At 34.7% G+C, this 22601-nt stretch overlaps 1 protein-coding gene across 7 annotated transcripts in view; it reads right to left on the bottom strand.

Annotated features, from left to right (window-relative positions):
* LOC132698791 (uncharacterized) overlaps positions 1–22601 on the bottom strand; it is a 121284-nt gene that overhangs the window by 83801 nt on the left and 14882 nt on the right. For 2 of the 7 annotated variants that reach the window (XM_060665060.1, XM_060665063.1), the window contains exon 1: positions 1210–1616. The exons of 2 other annotated variants lie outside the window; for them this stretch is intronic. In XM_060665060.1, coding sequence (XP_060521043.1) covers positions 1210–1218 — 9 coding nt within the window. In that variant the 5' untranslated portion in view covers positions 1219–1616. Of the gene's footprint in view, positions 1–1130; positions 1617–22601 lie in introns of those variants that run through there. 3 more of the 7 variants (XM_060665064.1, XM_060665066.1, XM_060665065.1) reach the window with 3 other exon arrangements.

Consider the following 22601-nt stretch of genomic DNA (forward strand, 5'->3'; position numbering starts at 1 on the left):
CTCATTCCTCGTAAAATAAAAATTATTCTCACAATCTCGAATCATTTCGAAATAAATTTAATTCCTTGATTTTTCCCAAAAAAAATAAAAACCACTTTTTTTTTTGCTTGTACAGAGTGGTCCAAATTCGAGGGGCCTCTATGTCTTTAAGCATAGTTAGCGCAAAACTAATATGCATGTTACTTGCTCCATTTACGAGAGAAGTCGAAAACTAAAAACCACATCATGATATGTCAGAGCGTTTCATAAAAATGTGCGTTTCTAAAAACCCTCTATAACTTTTTTATTTGTAAAGATAGTGATTTTTTTTAAAACATTTTTTGAAGATTTTTTAAGGGCAAATCTACCGATTTGAGATATAACTCCAAACTTACATTTTTTTAAAAATGAAAACCCCTTTTTTTTTAAATTAGTTTTCTAATAAAATTTCCTGATTTTGCCAGCAAAGTTATATAAGACAAAAAGATTCCCGCTTAAGAAAGTGTTTTTTGCCAAAACTCTATTCTTACAATTAATAAAGCTATAGAGGGCCTTTAAAATCGCACATTTTTGAGAATCACTCTGTAGCTCAAAAAGGCCTTGTCATATCACGATGCATATGCATACCAGCTTTCGCCTAACTATGCTGCAAATGCTGCCATAGAGGCTCCTCGAATTTGGGCCACCCTGTACAGTTTTAAGGAAATAATGTGACAACAAGATAAATAACAAACGATTCTTACTGAGATTTATTTTATTTATTTAAGTTTATGTACTTTTTGAAGTGTTTTAATAAAACACATAGACGATTACTCAAGTTAGAAATAATACTGATAATAGTATAATAGTAATAGCGTATATGTTCACATAAAGTCTTCTTTTTTCAAACACCCTCTATTTTTGGAAAAGCAACCATAACGGTCGGACGGATCTTTATCCCGAAAATGGTACAGTGGTACAGAAATGGGCCAGATGTGAAGAGTTAGATGGAAGGAGTGTAGTTGAAGACATTGGCATAACTGATACTCTTAAATATGAGCAATAGGGTCTTATTGATGCAGGACGCCATTTTCGTGCATACGTAATATCAATATTTAACATTATTTAGAAAAAAGTTCGAGCCTTGAATGGGATTTGAACCAGGAGCGTACCGGTAAAATTAACTAACGAAAAAGTCGGTGGAACGTCAATTTTCGCCAGGACTCGGTCTATCACAAAACAAGTACGTACCGGAAGCATCCAACGGACATTATCGATACAACAATTTAACTTTTTTCACAACGAATCGCCTTTCCGCCACCGAAAACTCGCACGTACGGACTTGCGCAGCACGACAGCGGAAAAATCAGTTGGCCCTGCAACGTACGTCGTCGATATTTCGCCGCGTGTGCTTTGTTTTTTTTTTTTGTTTTTTTTTTTCGAAAACCTCGACGACCGTTGCGACACGGGCGACACCGCAGAGAAAAAACAACCTAACCTACCCGGAGCACATTTTAATCGGTCACCACACTCGCGTATCTATTACGACCTCACCCCCACCACCCCCGAGGACCGGCCGAATAGCTTTTTCTTTTCGGTTCAACGGCGGGCGGCTTTCTATCTCTCCAGCAATGCGTCCGACGCGACGTACGTAACGACGTTAGCGACGAAACTGGCCTGCTCCAGCCAGCCGCAGCCCGGGCTGCTAGGTCCCACGGGCGCGACGTTGCCAAGCGTCGCGGACGCGATTTCCCCGGATCGTCTGACGACTAACGTCCGCGGTTTTGATTCCGTAACTCTGCGGCGAAGAAATCATCATTATACATTTTTTTAATTTTCAATTTTTCACACATGTACATTGGCTGTAACTTTTTACTTTTTTGTTTTTAGAGTTAACAAGATTGGTTTCGAAAAATCGTCACTGGGCGGGGCAAGTTCGTCGCAAGTAGCGCCAACCAGCGTCGAGCGCAGATACTTTCGAAAAATCGTTTTCATCGATTTTCGAAACAAGGTAAATAAAAAAATAAAACGTAGGGTTGGTAGCCAAGTGACGTATAAAACAAAACACTATCAATTTACTGACATTTTAATGGAACACCCTGTATATTATATATGTGTTTAATAGAATTTCTTATTAGTATTACAATAATGTAATACACTTTATATTTTAGTCCACTAGTTTTGGTTAGTTAGACATATTAGTAAACAACGTTGATGGTTGAATTATTGTCCAAGTCATTATTGCTAAAATGGTGTTTCGCGAATTTAGCATGAATGAAAGGAGTGATATGCTTGAAGTACATTAGACGTTATCCAATAATAATCATCTTTAAAAAGGGCGACAGGCATTCTGCAGAAAATTATCGTCCAATAACAATCACATCATGCATTGCCAAAATTTAATTATTTAAGTAAAAATTTTGTCTGAAAGTCAGCACGGTTTCAGTACAGCTAGATCAACCCAAACAGCGATTCATTCCTTTTTGGAGCATGCTATCAACTATATTGAGTCTGGAGAGCACCCTGCTGGGATATTTTGTGATCTTAGCAGGGCGTTTGACTGTATGAACCACGAAAATCTTTTGAATAGGATGGAACAATGCGGAATTCGTGGAATAGCTTTGAACTTGTTCAGATCGTACTTAACAAATCGTAGGCAGTATGTTGAAATAAGGCAGGAGAGGGGCAACTTGTGTCAAATTAAAAAATCTCAAGTACAATCTGTAGATAGAGGCGTGCCGCAAGGTACAGTGCTTGGCCCTGTTTTATTTATCCTTTTTATCAAAGAACTTTCTCTTTGTTCACTTACCTAGTTTGGGTTTATCAGACTTGGCTGACTACTGTTCAAGTTTAGTGTTCTCACCCTGTTATCAAACTCTTCAAGACATAATTGCACTGCTACATAGCTGGTTTAACACCAATGAACTCTTTTTGAATGTCCAAAAAACAAGTGTACTGATATTCAAATGCCCACAAAACAAAAAAGATCTCTCTGTGAATGTCTGGTCGGGCGGGGAGGCCATTGAAATAAAAAAGCACGCTAAATTTTTAGGACTAGAGCTCTATCTTGGGAAACTCAGTGCCAATTACTTTCTTCAAAGCTGCATAGTTATTGTTTTGCTAATAAAAAAAATTAAAAACTGTTTTGACTGGAAAGTGCATGATAAATTTCTTCTATGCTCACATCTATTCGAGATTGCTCTATGGTATTCCCTTTTGGGGAAATTCAAGTAATGCGGCATCTGTTTTAAAATCCAAAAAAAAAAACCTAAGGTGTATTGCTGGAGTGTCGGGGGATAGTTCGTGCATGCCCCGTTTCCGGGAGTTTAAAATCCTACCTTTGGCGTGTATATACATATTAGAAGTTTGTTTATGGATATATAAAAATAAAAATATCTTACAAAAAACCGGAGGTTTCCACGACTATAATACACGTAACAAAGATTGTTTCTCTATAAAAAAAAAAGGACTAGAATTGTATAGGTTTACGCATGACCAATTTCCATCTAACATGCCCCTTGTGGTCTTAAGCAATGATGAACGCCTACGTGGTCATCCATTTAAAATAAGAAAGGAACAGTCCAGGACTTCACATCGCCTGCATTTTATAAGTAACAGGACTTTCGATTATTGGAACAGTTTACCCCCCGATATTGTGTGTGCGCCGAACTTTTCTGTATTTAAACGTCGCTTGGACAGTTGATTGTTTCACAGCAATAACTAAATATTTATTATGTCTATTATGCTACTAACTATCAATGTGCATAACAGGTTCTCTTCTGCACTTTATTCTTTGAAATAATAATAATAATTTTACCTATTAATGTGTGTCATCACTGTATTGTTGTGCTCTGTCATAAATTTCTATTATACAAATTTTAAATGTAATTTTCTGCCTCATTTGCATGATCTATATTGACCTACTTAACAAAATGCATAATACACTAAATATTGTAAATATGTGGGATAATAAAGATATTATTATTATTATTATTATTATTATTATCCAGAGCGCCGCACTCCTTTAAAACAGATGTTTCCAAGGATAGCAAAAAAATTTGCAGAAAACGGTAACGTATTAAATGCTTCCCGAATCATAATGTTTTAAATGAGGAAAATAAGGCAAACATATTAGGATTCTAGGAAGCACATCCAGTGTCCTCCACTACTAGAGTATATGAATTGAATCCACTCAGTTTTGAAAGAATATAAATATGTCTGAAAACAAAAAAGTTGAAGCCAATTAAAATGTTATCAAGACAAATTCAACGCACTGTACCTACCATGTATCGAGAGGCGTTTTTTAGTGTATAGTCTACCACAATTTTCATAGTGCTGGTTTTTGCCGGAAATTAAGGAAGGAAGAAATTAGGAAATTAGGCTTTGTACTGTGACTAACTTTAACTAAATTTACCCAAATTTTGGGGAAACTTCTGGCCGTCGTGCCCCACTCTTCACTATTTATAATGTTATATATAATAATTACAATTATTTATTAAGAGGTACTTAACAAAAAAAACGTTACTAATTAGTAGCTATTTTTTTATTGATTAAAAAAATTGTTATTAGTATTTGTAAGATTTTCTAAAGCTTTGGCTTAAGGCTAAATCCATAAAATTGTCCAAAAAATAACAATTTCAATAAGGGGGGGGGGGAGAGCCTACACGATAAAGAAGATTGAGACATATATCACAATTAAGGTAGTTTTTTTTTAATAAGAATAGTTTATTATTTATCTTGCTGTAAGGATGTAAAAGTAAAAATAACTTTTTTTTTCTGAAGGACACTGAAGATATTTCCTATTTCACAAAAATAAGTTTCTTTTAACCAAATTTCTACCATAATGGACAGTGTATTTTGAAAAAATCGCGCAACACAAAATAATTTTTCACTTCTGTATCCTATAGTCACATCCAGCTGCTTGAAAGTTTAATAGAGCATTACTTGTAAGTGATGAAATTTTGGCCTTTTTGTACTGAAGACGAGAATGGTTTTACTACTAAACTTTGTAGTTAAGCACTAACATAATTTGACCTTAAGTTGCGGCTCACATTTTTGATAAATGATATTAAATAAAAATATCATTAATTGATTTACCACGTGTTCTTTGTGCCAATATCAGGGGGGCTTTTTCTTGTTCATTCGCCTTTAAAGGGCAAGGTTGTGACGATTGGTCAATATCTGCAACCAGCGTGTCCTATTACAGTGAACGTGAAGCGATTTCAATAGAAATGTTTCTTAATTTGAAAAAAGGGGTATAAAAATATATTTTTATTCACATATATTTTTATTCACTTAACTGTATAGAATAAATAAATTCAGTTTTATTTTGTAAAAGAAAACATTTTTATTATTATCATAAGAAAGGATAGAGTTGGCAGAGAGGTCTGGCATTGCTGCGTACGTAAAGACGCAATATAGGCTAGAATTGTTGAGTATTGATTTTGTTACTAATCAACAAACTTAATATCTACAAAATTCTTTATGAACAACTTTACAATTTTTGTTGAAATACTAAGTGTGGTTTTCCTATAGGGTTTGGTAAGTCGATAGCTTTAACTAATGTATTGGATGACATTCTTCAAACTTGTGATAATAAAATTAGTTCTGTTTTAGGGCTTTTAGACTTTTCGAAGGCATCCGATAAAATTAATCACGAGTGACCCCAATGTGCTTTCAATACGGAACCTTCCAATCTTCTCGAATCTTACTTCACTTCAGTCAATTTTGTCAAATCAAAAATATTCGGACAAGGTAGACATTCTATCCGGTGTGCCTCAGGGATTAATTTTAGACCCACGGCTTTTCTTTATTTATACTTCTGATACTTTGAGATCTTTAAAATTCTGTAAAGTTGAAGTCTTCACATTACATACTTTAATGATGACCTTCAAACTTTAAATTTGTTGTCTCAAGGCCCGAACTAAAAACTTAATCCATATGTTGTAGTGTTTGGGAATGATACGAACGTTAACTTCCTAAAGAACAAATTAAATATAGTGATCAGCAACTCTAAATTTAATTTTAAAGATTGTGCCAACAATCTTAGAGAGCCAACTTAGATTCAGAGAACACTTAAAAGAATATTTCGAAAATCCTTTGCCTCCATGGAAGCTTTATATCATAATAGACATATTTTAGGTAGGTTAGTTTGGATCAGAAAAGGGAGAAGCTACACGGTACGAACTTGCCCCGCCCAGCTACGATTTTTCGAAAGCAATCTTTCGAAAATCGATGAAGTCGAATTTTTTGAAAGTATCTACTCTCGTATACAAATTTTATATCTCGGTAACGGTAGGTCCTACGGGATCGCCGTTGGTACAGATCACCGTCGAAAAAAAAATTTTTTTTTGTCCGTCCGTTCTCCGTTCTCGTCTTTTGGTTTTTCCTAAATAACTTTCGAACCGTTGGAGCTACAAAATTGAAATTTGTTTGCTTTTTAACCCTCCACTAGGCACATAAGCTTATAAGAAATGGCCCTGATCCGACGTCGGCATCCATCTTTTTTTTCACGATTTTCGATTGTTTTTTTAGACATTGCTATGAAACACGATAAGTGTCTGAAATTTGAAGCAATCGACTTCATGTTTGGCACATATATGCGGCTTTGCCCCGTGACGGAACCTATTGAAAATGGTGGAGCTGGGGGTCGGGAAGTATTAAAAAAAATAAATAAAAATCAAGCGTGCAAGGGTCTACAAAAAACATTTTTACATTTTTCAAAACCGTTTACGAGACCAAAAAAATTCTAGAAACAGAAGATGCAGAAGATACGGCTCCATAAACTTTTATTATTGACAAATTGGTTCTAACTGAAAGAAAGAAAGAAAAAAAAATAAAAATCACGCGTGCAAGGGTCTACAAAAAACATTTTTACATTTTTCAAAACCGTTTATGAGACCAAAAAAATTCTAGAAACAGAAGATGCAGAAGATACGGCTCCATAAACTTTTATTATTGACAAATTGGTTCTAACTGAAAGAAAGAAAGAAAAAAAAATAAAAATCACGCGTGCAAGGGTCTACAAAAAACATTTTTACATTTTTCAAAACCGTTTATGAGACCAAAAAAATTCTAGAAACAGAAGATGCAGAAGATACGGCTCCATAAACTTTTATTATTGACAAATTGGTTCTAACTGAAAGACATATATCACCTTCTTTTAAATTGCGATGTAGCCCATATAGACAGCAAAAACTTTTGTATTTAAGGTTTTTACCTCTTGAACTGGGTGTTCCCGACATTCCGTGCTAAATTAGAAATGTCTTAAGTGTCCTAAATTTGCAGATATTAACTTCAAATTTAACAGAGAAGTAAAAGTCCGTGTCCACGTTTAAACGGTAGAAATTCGGTGCAATCAAATTTTTTCAACGATTTTTTAAAAAAATTTGAATTTTTTTTTTGATAATTTTAGCTTTCAGAAAAATATGTTTTCCTCCATAATTGTTCACCCGATCGGCAAAATTCTTTAGCCAGCAGACGCGGAAGATTTAGTGCAATAACCTTTATTTTAGGCATTTTTTCGATTATATACGGAGAATTCAAATTATAGACAAAAATCTAAAGGACAGAAAGAAAGAAAAGAAAGAAAAAAAATCGTAAAACATATGGCTAATAGGTTCAAACAATGTCATAGGCCGCATCAAGAGCTACAATTTTTGTTTTTTTTTTTTTTCGTCTATCACATACGCTGCTCGGGATATATATATATATATATATATATATATATATATATATATATATATATATATATATATATATATATATATATATACTTGGGGGGTCTGTCAAGACGCGGTGACGTCATTGATTATTACGACGCACTGCACCGTGTCAGAGAAAACTTATTTTCTCGAAAACCATTTAGTATTTTTAAAAAATTCTTGGACCAGGAAACGTGGAACATCCTCTACTTCGAACATTGTTTGAATCATGTACAGTGTGTGTCGTTTATGGGCAAAGATACTGAAAATTTCCGTTTTTCTCGTTAAATTATTGGCGATAAATGAAAAACCGTTAAAGATGGGATAATTTTGTTTGAACAGTATCGTAAACCGTGTCGAGAGGGTGTTTCAGGTTTCGCCGATTATACAGGGCGCGAGATAATTGAAAAAACTATCATTCGACAACGCTATTATTAGTGCAAATTTTAATATTTACAGATGATTGCTGTAATTTTGAAGTTCGACAAGATGTGAAGGACACTTTATACAGGGTGCGTGCACAATTAAAATACATCGATTTTGCGAAAGTTCCATGGTGGTCCGCAGGAGCACGATAGAAAAACATTGCGCTACGAATTTGCCCCACTCACAGACAATTTTTCGAAAGCAATCTTGCTCATCTTGCTCAGGATTTCAGTTACCGAAATACGTCATCGTAAAGAAGAAGAATAACCTAACTTAATGGCTAAACGAACGAGGCGCAGGCGCCTGACAGCGGTAAACAAAAAAAAACGCGTGCTTACGGGGCGAAATAAACAATTGGAGGTTAGTTTGTCATCCGTTCGGTTTCGTTGGGTTGGGTTCGAATGACGGCGAATTGAGTCGAAAGAAGCCGCCTGCGATTTCGTCGCGAAACGTTATCAGGAAAGCCCAACACGATAATAATTGTTGCAATTGACGTCGTACGTAAAGGCCATTCAGCATAATGCAGTCGTCGACAGGAAGACGAGCGTCGCTGCAGTCGGCGGTGGGACGCCGCCAACGTCTAACGGAAATGCGGCGTTGCCAAGCGTAGCAGAAAGTCGTTGAATTCGAAGAGCGCGATTATAACTTTGTTTCGAAGACGTGTACGCTTAAAATACAGTACTAAAACATGAACTGAGGCGGCTTTTACTTGGCGAAAACCCATTTAACAAAGTTTAGATTTTCACGAAATTATATATTTTCAAATGGCAATAACGAACATAAAAGAGCGTTTAAAAACAATAGCCTAGATTCTAATTATGCAACACACTTAAACACCGGAAAACACATTTTTGACGACAATTTTGATATTTTCAATACAGATACAAAAAGTAGGAAATTAAATTTATTGGAAGCCATGGAGATTAAAAAAATTAGACACTCAAATGTATTGCTTCACGTTCAATTACATTTAAATACCTCTCCATTAATAAACTTAAATTCTCACAACAACATTAATTAAGCTTTTAATGTCATTTTTCGGTATATATAGTAGCAGGTAGTTGGTAAATATTACATTTGATAAAGACACGGTGTTGTCGAAACAAATGTCATGTGAATATATATAATTTCGTGAAAATCTCAACTTCTACTTCTTGTTTAGATTGATAACTAGAACTACCGAGCGTGGCGGACGATGTTCAATTTTACCGCGCCGGGTTTTGTAGTTATAAAAATAAATGTAGATTTTTCAAGAGCATACCAGATAAGATAATAGGACAATCGGTGTCAATAACGCGATTCACGGACTAGGTTTTGGGAAAGTTTGTGTTGCGAAAGTAGAGGTTCTAGCCCAAAACGAATAAATATTTTTTAAGCAGGGTGCTACAGGCTAGATTTAACCAAAATCAGAAAATTGCTTTTAGTTAAATACCTAAGGATAATCCAGCAATATTAATTGACATAATTTTAATATACAAATACGTATTCGGTTTCTAAACATAAATGGTGCATACGCCAGTAAAACACTAAAAAAAAGAATAGGAAGCATGTTTATAAATCAGTTTTAGGAATATTTATCGGTTAGTCAACTATTTTACAGTTCAGTTAGGTGTTTGTTCTAATAAATAAATAATATTTAACACGGGACTGGGTGGTACTCTAGTTGGATTTTGTCACAGCTTTTTAACAGGGCGTACGCAGCCTGTCGAAATCAACAATTATATTTCCAGCGAAATTGTAGTGCACTCGGGTGTGCCTCAGGGTTCATACATATGTTGGAAAGTATTTTAGTATTACTTTTTCTCGCTTAACTGACCTTTTTGAATCAGCTGGAGGATATTGTTAAGAAGGGCATGAGAGGTCTGGGTTTTATTACCCGTAATAGTACACTGCTCTCATCCGACTGCTTTAAAACCCTTTATTGCTCCTTAGTTAGATCTACATTGGAGTATGCATCAGTAGCGTGGTCTCCACATTACAGATGTCACATTTATAGATTGGAGACTGTCCAGAGGGCATTTCTGAGGTAACTAGCATATAGAGCGGATATAAATATCTACAATAACAAACATTATGTACCGGTATGTGAGCCTTTTGGGATAGATAGTCTGGAAATTAGAAGAACCTACGTTTTATAAAATTTTGAACGGTGTCTATAACTGTCCGGCTCGTATTGTCCAATGTTTTGTATTCCATTTCGTCACTCCAACTATGGCTAGTTTTCTCCTTTAACTCGAACCTTGAGGTTATTTAACAGTTTCGCTTTTTATCCCTTTGCTGGCGGTCTTCGACTATTTAAGACAAAATTAAAACAGGTGGTTGATTGTAGTTCTAACTAGTGTGATACTGTTTGTTTACTGTTTCTTTACTGTTTTTGTGTTTTTATATGGTTATAAGTTGTTGTTTTGTCATGTTGCTATTTATATTATATTTATATTGTCCCTTTTTTTTGTAAACTGGCTCAGCCGTTGAAATAAATAAACATTCACTAGGCTTGGAAACAAATTTAAATTACTACTTGCGTTACCTTGTTCCGGAATCACAATTGAGGTTAGAAATTTCAAAGTCAAAGCACTCTCGCGAAAAGTAAAGAGCTTGATTTGACATTTTTCCTCAATTAAAAATCCTCTTTCACACACGAAAATATTTTAATCGCAAGCCAAATCTCAAGTGACCAGAGTCGCAACCGTCTGTCATCGGCGGGGAATATCAAATAGGTTTCCTCGTCCAATGAAATCTTTTTGTGTTTTTTTGGTATTTGCCATATTCAAAGAGCAAGCTCGTATCGGGCTCTTTTTGATTTAGAATTTCGCATCCATAATTTAAGTTACAGTATTATTGAGAGGCTAAGTTTGGTAAGTCGTAAGTTGTTTTAAGAAAGAACTTGTGACAAACTTGTACAAACCCAGGCGATGCTTATTTCAATAAAGCGAGATCAGTAGAAAGCCACTTCTATTGAGCTCTTTGCGCCTTTCATTGCTTCCTCTCTCTGAACGTTTTGGGGCGATGACGCAATACAGACAAAAAAGAAGAAGAAAATGTATATTATGCAACAAGTGTACTTTGCCAAACGTGTCGCGTGTTACACTTTTGAACAGTAATTCAACTGAGGTGGCTTTTACTTGATGAAAATCCATTTGACAAAATAAATATGAACTAAAAGTTCAGATTTTTGACAAACTACCTACAACTTACTGTATATACCGAAAAATGACAATAAAACCTTAATTAATGTTATGACAATTTAGGTTTAATAATGGAGATGTATTTAAATCTAATTGATCGTTAAGCAATAAATTTAATTTCCTACTTTGTGTATCTGTATTGAAAATATCAAAATTGTAGTGAAAAATGTGTTTTTCTGTGTTTAAGTGTGTAGCATAATTGGAATCTAGACTATTGTTTTTAAACGCTCTTTTATGTTCGTTAATGCGTTTCTTGAAGGAGCTACCTGTTTGTCCAATATAAATTTTAGGACAAGAACCGTATTTCAACCTGTAGACACCTGATTTTTGAGATTTTGGACATTTCATGTTATTGTTTTTTAAAAATTCTTCTTCTGAAAGCTATTCTTAAACCGCATTTTTACAAATCTTTTTCACTGGGTTCTCCTATGTATGTAATTGTTTAAAATTGTTCCTGTTCTGTGTTAGGTTTCGGATAAATAGAGTTTACTGTTATCTAGATTTGTTTTTTATTTATAATTTTATCGATAATGGACGGATTGTAGCCGTTGTTCAGTGCAATTTGTTTGATGATATTAAGTTCTTTGTTGTAATTTTTCTGTTGAGAGTGGCGTATTAGGAAGTCGGTGTATAAAAGAGGGAAATGCAGCCATTTTGTGAAGGTTTATGATAAAAGGAAAAATCTAATTTGTTTTACGATATCGTAATAGTCTGATCTAAAAAATTAATAGATTTATCCTGTTCAATCTCGATAGTTAATTTTATACGATTATGTAATGAGTTAATGTTAAGTTAAACTCCATTTATCTGAAAAATAATACAGAACACGAACGAGAACCCAGTGAAAAAGTTTCAAAACATTTGTCAAAATGTGGTTTAAAATAGTAGAAAATTAAATTTATGGCATGCCATGGAGATTAACAAAATGAGACATTCAAATGTATCACTTATCGATCAATTAGATTTAAATACCTCTCCATTATTGAACTTAAATTCTCACAACAACATTAATCAAGGTTTTATGGTCATTTTTCGGTATATATAGTAGCAGGTAGTTTGTAAATATTACATATGATAAAGACACGGTGTTGTAGAGACAATTGTCACGCGAATATATACAATTTCGTGAAAATCTGAACTTTTAGTTCTTGTTTGTTTTATTATATTTTTTCACGACCGTTGGTTCTTGGGTACATTTTTGCAAAACAACACGAAACTGGAAGGATGTGGAAGAAAAATTTTACCCGACCTAACGTCCCGTTTTAAATTGCTTCGATTTTGTGGCCTAATATTAGCTTGCAAAACAAACCATGAAAAACGGTCTAGGGAATTTTTGATTAGAGTTTTAGGTAAACAAAAACCATTGTCCAAAACTAGATTAGGCGTTTAATTAAACCCGACAAACCGAAAACTACACAAGCACCGAATTACGTATATTCCAAAATGGCCGAGGCAAAATTGTTTTTGTGCATTTGATGCGAATTCCGTGTATGGTCCCCCGGCCATATAATTACAGCAACTTTATGGGTCGTTAAGTGCGCCGCTAAAAGCAATACAAAAACGATATTACCGAGCATAATAAATTGTACAATAATAACAATACTAAAAAGCTAACCAAAACTATCGACTAACGTCCATGAAGGACATTGGCATTGTACGAAGGGATTGTAGATTCCATAAGTCTGGAGATTTTGTGACTTTTGAGTGTGAGGTAAGATCTGACCTCTCTATATTATTGTCGGTCTCTTTTGTATTAGTTTTATAATTTTGTGAGCCCGATTCGATTTCACTTTCAAGCATCATTTTTGGATTATCCCCCCTCCCTGCGGTCACTAACTCGAGATGACGCGTAAGTCGTGTCTGACTTTCATTAGTTTTACATTTTTGTAAAGCTGAGATGGTAATGAGTCCATACCAGAAAATAGCAAGTGTTTAGGGTATAGTCTGTTTCAATCTTTATCGTGTTGACTTTTGCCCGCAATTATGGAAGTTGCCTTATATTTTTTCTATTACTGTAATACTTTTTACAAAACTTCTGGATTCCTCCTGCGTCGGTTTTGCTGACGTTTCGCCAATCCTGTTGGCTTCTTCAGAGCTTGACTGCGACGCAGGAGAAATCCAGAAGGTTTGTAAAAAGTGTCACAAAAGCTTTATTGGTGGATTCCATGGGTCTGGAGATTTTGTGAGTTTTTAGTGTAAGTAAAGATCTGGCATCTCTATATTATTTTCGGTCTCTTTTGTATTAAGCATCATTTTTAGATTACACTTCTTCTGCTGAGCAGTTGATGTTTTTGTATGATTTTCCATCTTTGTTGTCCGTGGGTAATAATAATAAATAAAAAAGAATTTATAAGTATTAAGGCGCGATGTCTGTTATAGTCTGTCTCAATCTTCATGGTTTGCCCACAATTATGGAAGTTACCTGCCGACGGTACGACGAGTCCGGTAGGTATTAAAAGATGACGGAACATATTTGGTCATGAGCACAAATGAATATCAATAAAATATTCAAGATATGCTTATAGACGGATCATATCGTGAACTTAAAAAAGATCTTACTTATCACAGTAGACAGTTCACTAAAACCCCTTCCTCATGTGACACAAAAGCAACAATCCAAAACTACATGTATAATAACGACATTTATTTTCACGAAGATTATACCAAAAAGTAATTAATTGAGGTTCTACAAAGATTGAACCTACAAAAGGAATACGTCTTTGATAATTATGCAAAAAATCTAGGGCACAAAGTTGGGCAAATTTTGTAAAACATATAGAAAAAGCAGAACAATACTGATACTGATATATTAAGTGATATATTATGTAAGGTAATAAAAATAGTTTGTAATTTTATTTTAGATTTAAATATAAATACATACATAAAAAAATAAATATTGTTTTTTTTTTCGTTAATTCGTATCAGTTAGTCACTTTCTTATATCTATGAACAGACTTTAACTTCCATAATTGCGGGCAAAAGTCAGCACAATGAAGATTGAGACAGACTATACCCTAAACACTTGTTAGTTTCTGGTATGAAGTCATTCGATCTCAGCTTTACGAAAATGTAAAACTAATGAAAGTCAGAAAAGACTTACGCGTAATCTCGAGTGAGCGACCGCCGGGTGGGGGGGGGAGGGTACTGACACGCAGTTATTTTTATTTTCGATCACAAGACAAACGATTCCGGATTAAGCCACCCGTTTGGTGGATCTCTCGAATTTGTTAAGTTCCGCATCCGGAAACGGCGAGTTGCTAGGATACACATGCTATATTAAAAGGGATTTAGCGAAATTGATTTTCTGCCGTGCGCCCGGAATGTCCGGGCTATTACGGTCAAAAAAACCATATAGGGGGTGTCTGGTAAGTCTGCGAGGCTCCTATAGCAAAGCCAATTACCCCATGGTTAACTTCAAATCTAAAAATGATTATGAACCATAGCTCTAGAAGCTCTGGAAGACATGAACATCCAGGAAAATAAGACAACTGTAGAGATAATACCAAATTTGGATAATCCAGAAGAAATTAGTCGTTGCTGCGTCTCCTTGTTCGAGAACGGTGATAAAAAATGGGTATCAGCCACAATTTTTCATATTACTAAAGCTATGTACGCCAGCCATCATTTAATGAAATGATAGCTTGAAATTTTCCAGCTTTGTGGAAATGGGCATTGGTTGTACCAATTCCCAAGAATACTGATCCGTCCGTATTTGGAGACTTAAGGCCTATGACCTTATTACCGATTTATCAGATAAGCTTATTACCGATCTAGTCGCAAATTCTGGAAAAAACGTACACAAACTAATACGTGAACACATGGCTATCATGAATAGCTTCCTATTCACCAATCTGGTTTAAGAAAGGACACAACACAAATCAATAACACACACGTTGTTCGATCCGAAGAGAGATAAAGAAATAAGCGACATATGTAATATTTAGGATGTATTAAGATGGTCAAGGAGTCGCAGAAGAGAATGGGGAGACCATGTTTACACAATGCTAAATGAACGATTAGCGAAAATTGCAAAAAACAGACACGAGCTGACCTCCTCGACGACCTCCTCTAAGATGGTCTGGAAGCTGGTCCTCAGCATCTCAAATATTCCTGGCAAACCCTTGACGAATACAAGACCCAGTCCTAACGTCAGAAGAAAAAGAAGTACGGTTACTTTCGTATTGCGCTTGTGACATCTTGAGAGCAGGTGGTAAGTCTATGGCGATAGTTTTGGTTCTACTGGATTTTACAAAGGCTTTCGATACTATTAATCATAAATTGTTGATTACCGAATGACAGTATATTGGATTTGATGATATAACCGGCGGTAAATAGTACTGTTAAAAAACCAGCTCTCGTCATGCCTAGATATTTTATCGGGGGTGCCGCAGGGCTCACTATTGGGGCCATTATTATTTTTGATTTATACAGCTCAGTTTTTTGCTGATGTTACATAATTGTAGAAAGTGATTGCCTTTCTCGAGGTCGAGCAAAAGAAATGGCTAGATCGTAAAAAATCAAGCTTGTTCATTATTAGTTATCCACTGATTCTAGGAATATGTATTATAGTTAATCCATCTAGTGGGAAAGAGTTTGTTGCTACATTGCCATGTACGTGGACAATAGTTACTTTTAATTATTTTCCAGGGTTTGTTCTCACATCAATTCTTATCGTCTGATTGCCCATCTGTATTGCAGTCGTATATATTTCGAATCAAAACCTAATATTAGGTGATAGGTGAGGGAAATATAAAGAAGCACTTCCATGAATATGCCTTCCATTTCGGTAGATAAACTGACTAATTTCTAGGGTCGGGGTCATTTAAGAAGGTGATTGCTTCGTGTGTAAATATTTAAAGCATGCTAATGGTCCAAGAGACCAAGAATTAAAATTTGAAAGCACTATTTACAATAAAGTTTCCAAGCCTTTCTACTTTCACCAATCATCCTGTCTGATTCTTCGGAGATTAACTGAAACTCGCCAGCGTTCTACTCTGCACCTGTTTATATATTGTTTGATTGTTTTGATTTGGTTCATTATCAAATGAAAGATTTATCTATATCTTTCCATTCAATTTGAAGAACTTGAGCTTTTTGTGAATGGTGCCACTAGAATGGCATACATAGGTACCATTTTAGCGGCATTTCTTATCGCTTTCACCAACCATATGTTGGGCAAGCATGCCTTCTGGTTATAAGTCAACCAGTGGTAAGCTATACAGTGAAAGAACCACCCAGACTAATTGTTACGCGATTTACTAATAGCTGGATCAAATTTACTGATGAATAAAGCTTTAAGTATACAATAGTCCATAGTAATCATGGCTTTTTTATATGGATACAGAATGGTTTCTTGGTGATTCTTAATCAAAAACTGCCAAACAAGGTAGTTCATAAATGTAAATTTTTATAGCTAGTTATCTAAATCTGAAAATACGAGTATGGTTCTCTTCTTCAAATACCAAGCATTTTCTAGATAGCTTTTGATAATTCTTTGTCTTTCTTTGTGCTGTTAAATGTAGTACTATTTATTTCATTCAAGTGTTCAAGTTGAACTTTTTCCTCAAAATTTTTCCGCGTCTTGCAAAATCCAAAATCACTGACTACCGTAATGGATTGTTTTTTTTGCCTTCGATCCGTAGCCAAGAATATACCATTTTGTTTAATAACTTTTAATAAAAACACTACGATTTGCAAACCGAAAAGCGTAGATCATGGAACAAACATAACCTCACAAATTTCTACGCGGATCAACACACCAGGTGACATCCACCCACAGCTACCAATAATTAGGCATGACTACTATGGCCATTCGCCCATTATGCCTAACCTAGGACGTCATAACCTAAACACACTGACCTTATGCATGAATCTGGTCTGCGATCGCTGGAAACTCGAAACTATAATAGACACTAAATCGTAGATACTTCGGGTGTGACCTTATATTCGACGCATCTAACGGTAGAGAAAAAATGTTCGATAATTCAATTGTTTCGCCGATAATATCGCGATAAAATGTATGTATGATTGAGAAAATAATGTAATTTGCTTGTAATGTCGGGTAGTTTCCGAAAATATGTCGGAATTTAAGGTTTAACCGCATTGGAAGGGTTGCATGTTAATATGTGCTTAAGCTCTGAAAGAAAAATATACGTAATTATGATTAAATTCATCAACTATGACTTATTAAATATTAAGTCACTTAACCCTATCATTTTTTGTAAAAATTATTATATACTAGACTCTCAATGGAAATTAATTATTTGAATTGGATTATACTTTATTGTTATTTATTATACTTTTAACATTTGCCGAACGTTCTGAATATAGAGGGTGTCCCATCAATGACGATACGCGGTAAAAGTGCAGATTCCTTGAGGTTGCTTTGGGAAGTTTATATAAATAATTCCTGCTAACCAATATATTAGGTTTATCTGAATTAAATAGACAAAAATAATTTTAAAAGAAATATAGAGATAAAAAACCAATGGCATCCCCTATGTCTCAATTCTATGATCGTTGTGTGAAATTTACTTTTTCCGCCATATTTGTATCTAAGAGAATTAGAAGCCGCTGCCCTGACCTGCACCTACACAGGGGCAGATCAAGAAATATTTAAGAAAAATCACAATCTTGGATTTAAGTTGTTCCCGGTTAGTTTACTTACAATTTTATGAGAGAAAATTTTACTTGTTTTGTTTATATTCTAGATATCCTATATAAAAAATGAAGCCAAATGTGTAATTGTGGTCAACAAATAAAAAACCAATTCAAAATCGCAAAGCATAGTTATATAGTTACAGGAATTTAAGAATGAACAAAAATACCATTTGAAATTTGAAAAAAAATCAGGAAGGAAGAAAAATAGATATTAAAATCAAAGTCTTTTTTCCGCGTATTATTATGCAACACCCACTATACCGGGTTAGTAAAAAGTACCGTATAACGGGTAGGTATTTAATTTTATTTAAAATCTAAAATACAATTCTGCATAATTTCACACAGTCGTCACGACGAAAAAAACCAAATTCCAATCTTTTCAAGAGGAAGTCCAAAACTAATTTTTATGACCAAATCTTATCGTTTTTACCGTTGCACCATTAATTATAAGGATCCGTATATTTTTATTTCGATCCACTCTACACTAAACAATGCCTCGGACAATCTGTCATAATATTTGCTCAATTTTATTGAAGTTCGAACGAGCCTGCGACGTTGCCGAGGTTTCCAACATTTCCTAGCTCGGCGGGAAACGTCCTTCCGAAGCGTCGAAATAAAAATTGGCTTGTAACTCGACGAAATCGATAAATCTCTGACGGGATGATAAAAATATCGTATGAAGTGTCGTTAATAACCGCTCGGTTTGGCAACGATGCCCGGTTTTGGTTTATGGGCGTGTTGTTGCCAAAACTATTGGAAAGACAAATTGAGACCTACAACCTACGAACGAGAAAAAACATTCTGGAGTGCTTTCAAAACCCCATTAGTCGTTTAAGTAATTTTTAGGTGTCCCAAACAGACGTTTCATACCTGCTAGTATAACACGCATATACGAGGTGTATTCAAAAAGTAATTCATAAGTGTCTCTCCATAAGATTATTGCGAAAATCCAACCTGATGAAGTAATCCAGGTGCTCTAATTTCTGCACTGCACAGAATTTATAGGACTTCCGGTTTTTTATTTCAATGCACTTTCGAGGCACTTTTCTTTTGACATCTAGATGCAAAGACGCATTTCGGGTTAAATCTTCCGGGGTTTCTGCAAAATGCAATAAAATATTAGTTTGCTCTTCATCGTATTCATCATATTGTGTTTGAAACTCCTGTCGAAGATCTTTTTTTCTTCTTATGTGGCAGCAGCATATTATTTGCGAAATATTAGCCATATACAACCTTATATATAATTGCCTTTATTTTTAATGATAAATATAAGAAGGTTTTAAAAATAGGTAGTTTTCATTTAAAAATAAGTTTTTTGAATGTTTTTTTAACTTCAATTTTAATTTTATTTTTCGCGTATTTCTTATTCCATTTGTTATTCGAATCCCTTGTTTACAACAAAACTTACCCATTGAAACAGTAAATGCATCCGAATGAAGAAATTGGCAGAAAAATTAAAAAACGTGTCCCAAGATAAACGGCCCACCCTACACACTTGATCTTCGATATTTTTTCTTTATTATGTTGGTACACATGTCCATAACACATGTTCACAGTTTCAGTCATCTTGCAAGTAGACCTTTTTTTGTGAGACAGAAGCGTTAGACTTGTCATGGATTTTGCATAAAGTTTACATACAGTACATACATATTTTGATATGTGGTCAGTGATGTTGTGAAGGTAAGGAAGGACCACAGTGGCAAGTGTAGGATTACTTTCGGCCTCACTGCTATTGGAATGTTGTGGTGCAGTGAATTTTGTGAAGGAACGCTTAATACCTTTAATGTGGAAATGTGGAGATAGTTTTACGATTCTGTAAACAAAAGTCAGTCTTGTTAGGTCTAATTTCCTATTGATAAGAATATCTAAAAATGGGAGGTTATGATTAGTTTCCAATTCAATGGTAAAATGTATGTTAGGGTGTATAGAGTTTAAATGTCTAAGAAAATCTACTAGGAATTCTTGACCATGAGGCCAAATGAGAAAAGTATCTTCGACGGAGCGTTTCCATAAATTTGGTTGTAAATGAAAGGTGTCTTAAACTCGACTCAGGTCTTTACCTGTCACCTATATGGGTATTTATGCCCTTCATTTAGCTCCGCCCACTCAAACAATGTATAAGCAGTTGCGGGGTAAAATGCGAGCCAGTTTCAGCCAAGTTCTGAAGCTGGCTTCTTCAGAGCTCGACTGCGACGCAGTTGGAATCCAGAAGTTTTGAAAACAGTATTACATTAGCCTGTGGAAGTTTCTTTGAAAAATTCTTTATATTATTGTATAAACGTTTTGTTATTTTGGATGTACCGTGCGTTCAATTTATCTCGATAACATTTTATTCTATTTTTTCCAAGTGACGTATTAAACAAAACACTATCAATTTGATGACGTCATATATTTTTTTAATGGAAGACCACGTATATTATATAAGTGTTTAAAACCCTTTATATTGTATATTATATTGTAGACTACTCGTTTTTGAAAAATCGGCGAAAACAGGAGATTTGTATATAATTTCAAAGAGTGCCGCCACTGACTGCTATAACAGTAATTATTTACAAATTAAAGTAGAACAAAAACAATAAAAATGACTCTTAACTGATCGACTTCCTCTGAAATCATTTTCCGAACTTCCACGACATTAATACAAGGGGTTTTGTGCATATAATTTTTTATGTGTAATCGAAAGAAAAAATCAATTAAAGTTAAGTCTATAGTTCCGCCGTTCCCTATCCAACCCCTGGGACATCCCACGTTAAGAAAAAAAATTGCACAACATTGTGAGGAGTAAATCTTCTATATATTTGGTGCTCTAAGAGTTGCAAATAATGATCTCCAGTTAACTTTTGATCTATAAATATCGGACCCAAAATATGCCCGTCTATGACACCACGCCATACATTAATTGATTGGTAGCTTTGGGTTTCTAATTCGTGTATTTGTCTAGAATTATTTAAAGACCATTATTGCGTCATTATTGTCAATTGCAGCCCTTTCTTCTAGGGACTTTCATCAGTTCATAAAATCTTTTTCAAAAAATTATTATTCTCATTACGTCTATTTAAAAAATTCAAGCAAAAACACTTTTGACGCTTAGTTTTTGAGTTTTACGAAATTTAAACGCATGATTGATACCCGAAAAATACCTGTCTGTTCTTATACTGGATGTGCTTCACAGAATCCTAATTTGTTTGCCTTATTTTCTTCATTTATAACACTATGATTCCGGCACATCTTTATAGCATTTAATACGCTACCGTTCTCTGCAAATTTCTTTGCCAGCCTTGGAAATATCTGTTTTGAAGGAGCTCGGCGCGAAAAACCATGTTAACAATAATAACTTGGACAATAATTCAACCATCAACGTTGTTTACTAATATGTCAGACATAAACATATTTTTATTTGTCAGGGCACTCTTTGCAATTATATAAAAATTTCCTTTTTTTGCCGACTAAAACACATATATAATGTACACGTATATAATGTACAGGGTGTTCCATTTAAAAAAATATTATGTAGGCTTATATGTCAGAAAATTGATAGTGTTTTATTTTGTACATTACCTTGATATCTCTAAAAACAAAAAAGTTAATATAGAGATAATCTTGAACTCACGGTAACATTTGCTCTTGTGTAACTTATCTGGATGTTTAATAACGTTATATTTATTATATTCTATTATTATTAGCTGTTATTATCGCATTTATTATTGCGGTTATTTTTCCGGAATAAAATGTTTTTAGTTATTACTATATCGCTTATAAAATGCAAGGGAATGTTACTCCGATCAAAGAACAAGCTCCAGTTGCAGATGTGATTTGTCTATCTAAATACGTACCTGGATATTGCTTCGGATCAATATTCCCGTGCGTTCATCGCTGCTTCTCAACAAATTCACAGGGCGCGTCGCCCCCGCCCGACCTATCAAAGCGAATCTACGAAAATTCGTATCGCTCCCAGTTTGTATTCGAAAATTTCACGGAACATACGCTCGAAAGCCGGCGCGGCCGTAAGAAGATTACAATACACGATATAGACGAAAGGAAAGTAAGCAAACGAAGAGCATATGGAAAATTAATTGTGCATGCACCCTGTATAAAATGTCCTTCACATCTCGTCGAACTTCAAAGTTACAGCAAACATCGATAAATATTAAAATTTCCACAAATAATAGCGTCGTTGAATGATATTTTTCAAATATCTCGCGCCCTGTATAGTTGAAGAAACCTGAAACTCTCTCTCGGCATAGTTTTGGTTAGTTCAAATAAAATAATCCCATCTTTAACGGTTTTTCAATTATCGCCAGTAATTTACCCAGAAAAAACGAAAATTTTTAGTATTTTTTGTCCATAAACGACACACATTGTACAATGTTCGAAGTAGAGGTCATAGCCCTGGATCTTCTACGTTTCCTGGTCCAAGAATTTTTTGAAAATAGTAAATGGTTTTCGAGAAATTAAGTTTTTTCTGAAACCATGCAGTGAGCCATAATAATCAATGACGTCGTCGCGTCTTAACAGCCCCCGAAATAGTTATTTCAATATGGATTTTTTCAAAAATCTAAAAGGTCTAGAAAATTGTTCTTTTACAGAGTATATTATTAGCCGCAAATCAAAAATATGGCTAATCAGTTCAAACAGTGTCATAGCATCAAAAGCTATACTTTTTGTATTT

This window comes from Cylas formicarius, unplaced genomic scaffold (genome assembly GCF_029955315.1).
Source record: "Cylas formicarius isolate icCylForm1 unplaced genomic scaffold, icCylForm1.1 PGA_scaffold_2__14_contigs__length_35257938, whole genome shotgun sequence".
NCBI lineage: Eukaryota > Metazoa > Arthropoda > Insecta > Coleoptera > Brentidae > Cylas > Cylas formicarius.